The sequence below is a fragment of the Planococcus citri genome, chromosome 4, assembly GCF_950023065.1.
Source record: "Planococcus citri chromosome 4, ihPlaCitr1.1, whole genome shotgun sequence".
Lineage (NCBI taxonomy): Eukaryota > Metazoa > Arthropoda > Insecta > Hemiptera > Pseudococcidae > Planococcus > Planococcus citri.
The window spans coordinates 3,846,203-3,858,117 of record NC_088680.1 but is presented as its reverse complement, the minus strand read 5'-3'; the positions used below and the strand labels follow the sequence as shown (position 1 = coordinate 3,858,117).

Here is an 11,915-nt window from a genome sequence, read left to right as displayed (position 1 = left end):
GCAGATTTTTAAAAGCTGAAATTCACTCTGTACCTCAATTTTAACACGTTGAGTTGGCTGAAGGTGGCTTCAAGTCGTTCTGAAGCCTTTAGCGACTTTTTGGAAATTCCAGTTTTCCAAAAAAACGCCATGAAATATGTCTCGAATTCTTTAATGAGTTTACTTACATCTGATTCGAGTTCCTGGTGAACATCTCAACTTGTTTTTTCCCTGACATTGAAAAAAATTCAAAAAATTAGAGTTCTTTGAGAGACGACTTTTTCATTAGTCACAGGCGGAAAAATCTCATTAAAAATTCTCATATGCCAGGTTGAAATTTTGAAACCTTCAAACCTCGGGTCATTCAATAGAACTCCAATCTCCAAATAATTCGAAGAAAAAAAACCAAAATTAAAAAAATTATTTACTAAACAGGAACATTTAACAACCTCTAACATCATACGTGATTGAATAAAAACAATACCAAGCCCGCCACAAAAATCATAACCACGTTCGAGCTCGACGACCCGACACTTCCATCACTTTCAACCCAAGGGCTCCAGTAATCGTGATATTTCCTCGGATCACAGTCCGGATCAGCGGATGCCTTCTGCTGAGGTACAAGCTGTCTCCGGTAAAGATGCATTTTACTCTGGAACTTGCTTATAAGGTTGGGTTCGTTTTCTGAGAGATCGGTGAACTCGCAAGGATCATTTTTAATATTAAATAAGCAACCTATACGAAGATACACAAACGAGTAATTCTATTTATAAACGCTTACGCTCGAGTTCACTAGGGCGAGATGAAGTACGATCTACTAATACTTAGTAGGTACCTATGTTTATTTATAATGCAAATTACACAAACCTGTTTGGAAACATCGCAAATTTGCGGAATACTCGGTCTTCTCTACTACTTCGATACGTTCCCAGCATTTGTCATCGATGGTAGATCGTAATCGTAGAGATGCAAATTGTTTGACCGAATCGAAGGTATTTGAAGAGAATTTGTTCAATACTGTGTGGGTTTTGCTTTGTAGGACTTGTTCCATGTTATATGGGTGGCTATTGTCTCGGCCTCTGGCGCCTTCGTATCGTTTTGGAGTGCTTTCGTTCACTGTTGAAGATATTTTTTGAGATTAGACCATTTGGTGGATTTTCTAAAATTTTTATTGAACTGCTCCATCGCTCATCATCCTCTCATTATCTGTTAAGTCAATTTTTGGAGCTAAAATAGGGGCTCAGTGACCCAAATACTGGGTTCTCGGTGCCCCAAGGTTCCAAATTTAGTCTTTCGTGGAATTTGAAAATGAAAATAATGCGGGGCAGTCAATCCACTACCTAAGGCAAATTTTTGTTGTGAGAGCTTCATGGTAAATAATTTTGGAGCTCACATTTATGAAAAATTGGCCCACAATTCACTTTTTAGATCGTGGCGAGGGATCAGATGGGGTTGAGAGGGTAAAGCCTGCAACAGACACTTCAGGTATATCCCCCCTTGTACTGTGAAAATTTGGACCCTCCAAGTCAATTTGGAGGGGCTCCAGGATTTTGTAAAAGTCAAAAAACACGTAGAAATAATCCATAAATCAACGTTTTTGACCCTGGAGAGGGATCAAATCACATTGGAAGGTTGAACCTTGCAAAAGGCACTTCAAACACATCCTCCCATCGCATTGTAAAAATTTGGACCCCAGAAGTCAATTTAGAGGGACTCCAGTATTTCCTATAAGTCGAAAAACCCGTAACAATAACCCATACTTTTTGAGAGGGTTGAAACCTGCAAAAAACATTCAAGGGACACCTTCCCATTGCATGTCGAAAATTTGGACTCCTTAAATTAATTTTGAGGGGCTTCAGGGTTTTCCTGAAAGTCAAAAAACACATAACAATAACTCAAAAATCCAACTTTTTTGACCTTAGACAGGGATCAAATATGGTTGGAAGGTTAAAATCTGACAAAGGCACTCAAGGGACACCCTCCCATTACGCGTTGAAAATTCGGACTCCCTAAGTTAATTTTAAAGTGCTGCAGGCTTCCTAAAAGTTGAAAAACATGTAAAAATAGGTAAATCAAAAATCAACTTTTTTGACCCTGGAGAGGAATCAAATATGGTTGGAAGACTAAAACCTGTCAAAGGCACTCAAGGAACAACCTCTCATAGCATGGTGAAAATGTGGACTCCCTAAGTTGATTTTGAGATGGGCAGACTTTTCTAAAAGTCAAAAAACACATTAATAACTCAAAAATTGACTTTTTCACACTGTAGAGGGATCAAATATGGTTGGAAGGTTAAAATCTGACAAAGGCACTCAAGGGACACCCTCTCCTTGCATGTTGAAAATTTGGACTCCCAAGTTAATTTTGAGGGGGGCAGGCTTTTCTTAAAGTCAAACAATCATGTAACGAAGACTCAAAAATTGACTTTTGTGAGCCTAGACACAGGTAAAATGAGGTGGAAAAGTTGAAACCTGCAAAAGGCATTCAAGAGACACTCTCCCGTTGCATGTTGAAAATTTGGACCCCTTAAGTTGATTTTGAGAGGGGCAAATTTTTCTTAAAGTTGAAAAACACGTAACAATAACTCAAAAATCAACTTTTTTCACACTGTAGAGGGATGAAATATGGTTGTACGGTTAAAACCTGACAAAGGCACTCAAGGGACACCCTTACATTGCATGTTGAATATTTGGACTCCCCAAGTTGATTTTGAGAGGAGCAGACTTTTCTAAAAGTCAAAAAACACATAACAATAACTCAAAAATTGACTTTTTTGACCCCAGACACAGGTAAAATGAGGGTTAAAGGTTGAAACCTGCAAAAGGCATTCAAGAGACACCCCCCCCCCCCATTGCATGTTGAAAATTTGGGACCCCCTAAGTTAATTTTGAGATGCTGTGGGTTTTCCTAGAAGTCAAAAAACATGTAACGATATAACGATAACTAAAAAATAAACTGATTTAACCCTGGAGAGGGATGAAATATGGTTGTGAGGTTGGGACCTGCAAAAGACACTAAAGGGACACCCTCTCATTGCATGTTGAAAATTTGGACTCTCCAAGTTAATTTTGAGATGCTGCAGGCTTTCCTAAAAGTTGAAAAATATGTAAGGGTAACTCAAAAATCAACTTTTTTGACCCTAGACATGGGTAAAATGAGGTTGACAGGTCAAAACCTGCCAAAGGCAATCAAGGAACATCCTCCCACTGTATGGTGAAAATTTGGACTGTCTAAGTTGATTTTGAGGGGCGGCAGGCTTTCCTAAAAAAAACTGTGAAAAACACGTATCGATAACTCCAAAATCAACTTTTTTGACCCTAGACACCGGTAAAATGAGGTTGAAAGGTCAAAACCTGCCAACGGCATTCAAGGGACATCCTCCCACTGCATGGTGAAAATTTGGACTGTCTAAGTTGATTTTGAGGGGCTGCAGGCTTTTGTAAAAATCAAAAAACTTGTGAGGATAACTAAAAAATCAACTTTTTTGACCCTGGAGAGGGATCAAATATGGTTGTAAGGTTGGGACCTGCAAAAGACACTAAAGGGACACCCTCTCATTGCATTTTGAAAATTTGGACTCTCCAAGTTAATTTTGAGATGCTGCAGGCTTTCCTAAAAGTTGAAAAATATGTAAGGGTAACTCAAAAATCAACTTTTTTGACCCTAGACATGGGTAAAATGAGGTTGACAGGTCAAAACCTGCCAAAGGCATTCAAGGAACATCTTCCCACTGTATGGTGAAAATTTGGACTGTCTAAGTTGATTTTGAGGGGCTGCAGGCTTTCCTGAAAAACCCTGAAAAACATATTGTATCGATGACTCCAAAATCAACTTTTTTGACCCTAGAAACGGGTAAAATGAGGTTGAAAGGTTAAAACCTGCAGAAGGCACTCAATAGTCATCCTGTTATTGCGTGTTGAAAATTGGAAATCCCAAAGTTAATTTTGAGTGATGGGGGGGTCAAAAATAGGGGTAAAAATGAGGTTTTTTCCACCTTAAATGTGGTGGGAATGACTTAAGAAGCTGAAATTTGGATATAATGATCACAGTGAGGGTACTGATCAATGATGTGATTTTGGACCCTTTTCATTTATTTAGGGCCACATTATGCTCATTCAAAAAAGTGACCATTCTGTAATTTTCAACATTGACCCTCTTCACTTCGGGGGTCAATTCCAGCTCTCAAAAGAACCCCATTCCCCAAATTTGACTTCATTTGATCAACTAGAACAAATTCCACGTCATAATTAGGGCGAATTTTGAATGAGAAGGAAGTTATTTTCAAGGGAATCGCAGCTCTTACCCCCCCCTCAAAATAACTTTCCACAGATACATTGATGGATGACAATAAATTTTAAAAACTTACGTCGAATATACTTCCAATCATCGATTATAATAGCGCTATCATTGGTGACTTCGTTAATATTAATCAATACTTCTTTACGAGCTGACGAGTTTCGTTCTCCAGTCAAATATGGCCACTGATTAACGCCGTCAATTTCACCCAATTTTTCAACATTTCCTCCTTCATCGTCGTGAAAAAAGTGACGAGTAGAATTAATCCGAGTTTCATAATAGTATTGCGTAAGAAAACGTAATTATGCAAATGAATAAATCAATAATACAAACCAGCAGCCGCGTAAAACGTTGGTAACCAGTCGGTAATATGAATTATTTCATTGGATACAGAATGGGAAGTGGCATTGATGAGTGGACTCCAGATTGTCGCCACTCCACGTACACCACCTTCGGTTACAGAGCTTTTCCACTACAAAATTCGGTGATAAAAGAAGATTTTTCAAAAGTATAGTTATTGATTCGACCTGTTCAAAAAGTCTTCAATATGGGTACAACTTACACCACGTAAAGGCCAATTCGAAGCACTATTCTTAAACGAAGCTCTCTCGTTGTTGTCTTCTGTTGCCCCTCCATTATCAGACATGAACAATATTATGGAATTTTCCAGCATTTTTTTCTCATTCAAAGCGGCGATCACCTTTCCCACTGATTTATCGAGTTCTGTCAAAATACCTTTTCAAAAGAGGAAGAGGAGGAGGAGGAAGTGATAAGTGAATGAATTTGAAAAAATTTCATGCAAAAAGAAAAGTTGAATTATTACCAGCGAATAATCTTCTATGTGGGTCTTTGATGTAGGAAAATTTTTCATCATTTTCGGTTTGATTTTTCACCAGTAAGATATCACCGACGATAGCATGGACTGCTAAATGGGATAGGTCTAGAAACAATGGCTCAGATGTGTCGTGTTTTTTGATAATATTTACAGCTTCTTCGGTAAATACGTCGGTGGCGTACCTGCCACGAAATCTGTCGCCGGCGTGGTTGTAATTGTCTCTGGCATCGTATCCCCAAACATCATCCTGTAGGAAATGGTGGAGGAGAAAAAAAGGGTTTGAATACCTCGAATAATGTGATCAATTGACTGAAAAAGTAAGGTAGGTCTAGGTATAAAAATGTATGATGGTTTACTTACAACAGTGAGAATGCTATCGTTGTAACGAGTCCAACCGTTATAGTATCCAAAATGTGAATCGAAACCTCGGTTTAGAGGAGTGAAATCATTCTGATAATAACCCAAGTGCCATTTACCTACTAATCTTGTAACGTATCCGAGTTCTTTCAAATACTGTAACAAATAAATTTCATGAGTTGGAAAATCTGCAGGTTATGGAAGGGGAAACATTTTCAATCAATAAAAATGGACTGATCTTGAGGCAGAAAAATTTTGATATTGAGAGATGTCGAGATCAAAAAATCTGCAGACCAAAAAATATTGAAATCGAAGAAACATTTGGACTGGAAAATCTTGAAACCAAAATAATCTTGATACAAAATATTTCGAAACTGAAAATTTCAGGTCAGAAAAAATCAAAATTTTGAGCTTCAAAGATCTCAAGGCCACAAAATCTTGAAACTGAAAATTTTGGATCAGAAAAAATCCTGAAAATACAAAATTTTGAGCTTCAAAGATCTCAAGGGCAAAAAATCTTGAAACTGAAATATTTGGACCAGAAAAAATCCTGAAGCTACAAAATTTGGAGCCTCAAACATCTCAAGGTCGAAAAATATCGAAATCGAGACACCTTGAAACTATAAAATTTAAGAACCAAGGAATCCGGCGATCGAAAATTTTTGATTCTGAAATATCCCAACATCAAGAAATCTTGATCTATAAAAATCTTTAGACCAAAAAAATCTTGAAACCAAGAAATCCTGACACGAAAGATGATTGAAAGATCTTAAGATCAAAAAAAACTTAGACAATGTAATCTTCGAATTTGACATCGATCTCAAGACCAAAAATCATCGAGAGCTCAAATGTTAAGATTGAAATATCTTAGGACCAAAAAATCTTGAAACTAAAGAATTTTGAAGCTGAGGAAAGTTTGAGCCTGAAGGATTTCAAAAAAAAGAAATCTTGAGACATGAAAGATTTCGAGTTTAAAGAAATCTTGAGATTGGAAAATCTTGAGACCAACAAATCTTGAATCCTTGATGATTTATTATTATTTGGATCAATCCTTTTTTTGAGAAGGATAAATTTTGAGTGTGAGAGATCTCAACACCAAAGTGGATTGAAAGATTTTGAGTTAAGAAAATCTTGCAACTAAAAAAAGTTAGAGCCTGAAAGATCTCAAAATCACGAAATCTTGATACCAAAAAATCTTTAAAACAAAAAAATTCTTAAAATTAAAAAGTCTCAAAATTAAAAAATTTTGAGATCAAAAAATCGCTTTAAAAATCCTAAGATCGAAAATCCTGAGGCCAGGAAATTTAAAGAATAATCAATCTTGGGATCAAAGAAATCTTAACACTAAAAAATCTAGAAATGGAAAATTTTTGAAACTGGAAAGTTTGTGAACAAAAATTCCTGATACTAACAGAATTTGATCCTGAAAGACCCCAAATCCTATGACCAAAAACTCTTGAGACTGAGCAATTTCGAAACATAAAATCTTGAAATTGAAAAATTTGGTGGCTGAAATATCTGGAGACTGAGAAATTCTGAGCCTGAAAGATCTCAATGACAAAAAATCTTGAGACCAAAATAGATTTGAAAGATCATGAGAGCATGAAATCTTAAAACAGAAAAATGTTTAGTATTAAAAATCATAAAATCAAATACTTTTGAAACCCAGAAATCTTAAGACTAAAAAAAATCTCAACACCTAAAAATCTCCAGAGCAAAAAATCTTGAGACTAAAGAAATCTTGAGGCTAAAAAGTAAAAAAAAAAAAAAAAAAAAAACTCTCAAGACCGAAATCTCAAAATGGGAAAATCTTGATGATTGACAGATCTCGAGACCAGAAAATTTTGAGATTGAAATATTTTGAGTTTTGAGAAATCTCAAAACCAATAAAAACTTGCAGATACCATATTTTTAAGATTTTAAAACCAGATAATTTTGAGACTAACAAAAGTTAGAGTCTGAAATATTTTACAATCAAGAAACCTCGAGGTTGAAAGATTTTGAGACCAGAAAATCTTGAAATTGAGAAAAGTCTAAGCCTGAATGATTTTAAAATAAAGAAACGTTGAGATTGGAAGAAATCTCAAGAGCAAAAAATCTCGAGACTTGAAGAGATTTAGAAACCGAAAAATTTTTTATCGAAGAAATCGACTTGTGGCAGAAGAAATTTCGAGAAAGAAAAATCTCGTTATTGAAAGATCTTGAGACCAAAAAATATTCAGACTAAAAAGATTTTAATCTAAGAGATCTCAAAACCAAAAAATGAAACCAGAAAATCTTGAAACTAAAAAAAGTTTGACCCAAATCGAATAATCGTGAGACTGAAAGATCTTGATATCAAAAAATTTCAGGAACAAAAAATCTTGAGACCAAAAAATTTCGAGGAGGAGGAAATTTGCGCTTGAAAGATATCAGTATCAAAAAGTATTGAGATCGAAAACATCTTTAGAAAAACTTCAAGTTTAAAAATCTTGAATCTTGAGACGTTGAAACTTTTTAAACCAAAAAATATTGAGATCGAAAGATCTTGAGCCTAAAAAATCTCCAAACCAAAGAAATCTTGACTTAAAATCAAAACATTTTGAGGAAAAAAATCTAGAAATATCGAAACTGACTCAAGACTAATAATCTTGATGCTGGAAAATCTGAAGAATAAAAAGTTTTGAGATAGGAAAATCCTGATGCAAAAAAGTCTTGATTCAAAGAAAATTGAGAACCAAAAAAATCCCGACCAGAAAATTTTGATGGAAAAAAATCTGCAATTTGATTCCAAGTTTTATTGAAGCTAAAAATCTGGAGATAAAATTTTTAAAAAAAGGTCAAATATCTTGAAACCAAACAAATCTCCAGACTGAAACATTTTGGGACCAAAAAATCTTGAGACTGAAATTCTAAGCCTAAGAAATCTATAAAAATTGAGAATCTTGAAACTGAAATCTTTTAATGCAGAAAAATTCTCAGGCTGAAAAACTTAAACTTAATGACAAAAAATCTCGAGACCAAAAAAATGTTACGATTGAAAAATTCTTAGACTAAAAAACCTCAAAACCAGAAAATTTTGAGAGAAAAAATCTACAATCTGATTCCAAAAAAAATTGAAGCTAAAAATGTGGAGATGAAATTTTCAAAAAAGGTCAATTATCTTAAGACCAAACAAATCTCCAGACTGAAACATCTTAAGATCAAAAAATCTTGGGACTGAAATATTCTGAGCCCAAGAAATCTAGAAATTGAGAATCTTGAAACTGAAAACTTTCAGGGCAGAAAAATTCTCAAGCTTATCAATATTTTTTTCAAAACCACATCCAAAATGGATAAAAAATACCATTCTTTCCCCTCGACAAAATCACAAGTCACGCTGAAAAAAGTGGAAAATCCCATTTCAATCTTCTGAACAACTTCAACAAATTATTCAATCTAAGTTCAATGGCCTTCCCAAGACACAAGATGCATTTTGATTCAAACTGCATCATTTTATACAGGATCAACGACCTCACAATAAATACAACTCACATAACGTTAAAAATAATCAACATACATAAATTTTCAACCTGTGGTAATGTTTTCTCATCCAATGGTAATCCTATCCGAACTCTGGTGTATATAGGCGGACCTTGCAACCCTGCAAAAAAAAAAAACAAATCGTTGAAAAATTCAAAGAAAAAACTAGAAGGATTTTAATCTAATTAGGTCCTGCGTACCATATCTAATTGGATATCTGCCAGTGAGTAGAGAGGCTCTAGAAGGTGTGCAGATAGGCTGAGTATAGTGGCGATTTAAAATTCGACCGTTATAAGCCAAAGCGTCGATGTTCGGGGTTGGTATTTGATTTGATCCGTGGAATCCGACATCGTTCCATCCCTAAACAGCAATAATAAATTTAAAAAAAAAACAAAAAGGGATGAAATATATCAAAACACTGGTAATTAATATTTTTTTTTCAATAAACGATTTAAAGCTTATACACAGGCAAATTATTTCCAATTATCGGCTTATCTTTTTGTAGGTAGGTAACGTGAATATTAAAATAAACTGTATCGTCAAAAATGCCACATTAATTATTCACCCAATCAATTTTCGCACCTCGCGGATCAAATTTTTCCAAAAAAATATTCATTTCACGATTGATTAACTTCTTAATTATAAGCAATTAGATAAATTAACGCGAACACCGAGTAAACACCTCGGGTAGGTACTTACCAAATCATCGGCGATAATTGTAATTATATGAGGTTTTTTACGAACTTGCTGCTGAAAAGCTATCGAACCGTGTAAAAAACACCAAATTAAAATCCACTCGAAAATCATTTTCATTTAAAAATATGTACTCGCAAGAATAAAAAACGCAGAGTATTGACCGATAACGCGGAGACGAACCATGTGAGATACAGATGTGATCGACCAGTTCTCAAAGAGCAATCGCAAGTCTGAGCCGATGTGTAGGTACGAATATTTTTTACTCGTATTAACATATAAATTATGGTACTCGTGGAATATACGATTAAAACGACGGTGTAATTTGAAACTTACGAATATCAATTTAAAAATTCGTCGTTATCATTTCATTTTACGTACGTACGTTGGTTCAAACGAACGTATACAACGAAACGTACCTAAAGGTGTAAGTAAATATGTATAGTTGATACCTCGTCTTATCAAATTCGTATCACTTTCCCAGCCTTCTTCTTCTTCTAAGAGACTGTCATTCACGTAGATTTATAAACAGTAAAAAAAGATCACTAGAAAACTTTGCACTACGAAAAAAATACGTTTTATTCAATTGGAAAAATTCTTAGAATTAGTTTTCTCGATCAAATGCTTATTGAATGAACACGAGTGAGTAGAACTACTTATTGTACTGGTAAGTAATAGTAAAAATAAGTAGTTGAGTGAAGGTGCTTGACCATCATAAACAAATCAAATCAACCAGCCAATCATTCAACTGGATTATTAGCATAATTCTCTGATGATGGTTAAACCACGTAGAAGGGGGGGGGGGGTGGGTAGGAGGAGAAGGTACCTAGCAGAACAGAAAAAGACTATGGGTAAATATTTCAGGTTTCTCTCCTCTCTTTTCTCTCCCTATTCAATCCTTAGTTTTCCTCAATTTTTCCAATCCGACAATGACGAATAAAACTTCAAAATTTTCACAATTTTTCTTGAAAAAAAAAAAAAAGGATTCCAAAAATGAGAAATGAGAATTAATATCGACGATAGAAAACTGAAATTAGTTAAAAACTGAAACTGAAAAAAAAATCGAAAAATTTATGAATTTTGGCCAATATTTACGAACGATTGATGATTGAATAAATTGATTGATTTCTTGGTGAATCATTCGCAAACGGATCAATTAATTTACGATTGATTCGGTTTTTGTGAAACTGTTGTACATGTAAGAATGGATCTGTTTTCAAGCGAAGTGAATCGAATAAAATCGAATCAATCACAACTGATTGGCGATCGATTCATTTACTTGATTTTTAGTGAATCATTCACGAACGAAATTAATAATTTTTGGCAAATCATTCGCGAACGGATTGATTCGTATAAGTGACTCGTTCGCGAACGAATCAATTCATTTAATTGATTTTTGTTGAATCATTCACGAACGAATTGAATAATTTTTGGTAAATCACTCGCGAACTGGTTGATTTGTAATTTGCATAACTGACTCGTTCGCGAGTGAATCTATTCATTTTCTTGATTTTTGGTGAATCATTCACGAACGAATTGAATAGTTTTTGGTGAATCATTCGCGACCAAATTGAATAATTTTTGGTAAATCATTCGCGAACTGGTTGATTCGTACAAGTGACTCGTTCACGAATGAATCGATTCACTTACTTGATTTTTGGTGAATCATTCACGAACGAATCAATTCATTTACTGGATTATTGGTAGATCATTCACGGACGAACTGAATATTGTTTAGTGAATCATTCACGAACGAATTGAATAATTTTTGGTAAATCAGTCGCGAACGGGTTGATTTGTAATTTGTATAACTGACTCGTTCGCGAATGAATCTATTCATTTACTTGATTTTTAGTGAATCATTCACGAACGAAATTGATAATTTTTGGCAAATCATTCGCGAACGGATTGATTCGTATAAGTGACTCGTTCGCGAACGAATCAATTCATTTAATTGATGTTTGTTGAATCATTCACAAACGAAACGAATAATTTTTGGTAAATCATTCGCGAACGGGTTGATTTGTAATTTGCATAAATGACTCGTTCGCGAGTGAAACTATTCATTTTCTTGATTTTTGGTGAATCATTCACGAACGAATTGAATAGTTTTTGGTGAATCATTCGCGACCAAATTGAATAATTTTTGGTAAATCATTCGCGATCGAATTGATTCGTATACGGTATAAATGACTCGTTTGCGAACGAATCGATTCACTTACTTGATTTTTGGTGAATCATTCACGAACGAATC

The 11,915-nt window shown here is 34.7% G+C and overlaps 1 protein-coding gene across 2 annotated transcripts; it reads right to left on the bottom strand.

The window, feature by feature from the left end:
- Positions 1–383: 383 nt before the first annotated feature.
- Positions 384–10,044, bottom strand: LOC135843769 (arylsulfatase B-like). Of its 2 annotated transcripts, none has more exons than XM_065361781.1 (10): positions 9,668–10,044; positions 9,169–9,328; positions 9,006–9,089; positions 5,471–5,623; positions 5,099–5,357; positions 4,838–5,010; positions 4,609–4,747; positions 4,346–4,504; positions 847–1,095; positions 384–714 (listed from the first exon to the last, which is right to left on the bottom strand). In XM_065361781.1, the coding sequence occupies exons 3-10, from the start codon at positions 9,036–9,038 to the stop codon at positions 437–439; spliced, it is 1,443 nt and encodes a 480-aa protein (XP_065217853.1). In that variant the 5' UTR covers positions 9,039–9,089; positions 9,169–9,328; positions 9,668–10,044; the 3' UTR covers positions 384–436. The 2 variants fall into 2 exon arrangements, with proteins under 2 accessions (XP_065217853.1, XP_065217852.1); XM_065361780.1 differs by having other exon boundaries at positions 9,019–9,089.
- Between the last annotated feature and the right edge of the window lie 1,871 nt (positions 10,045–11,915).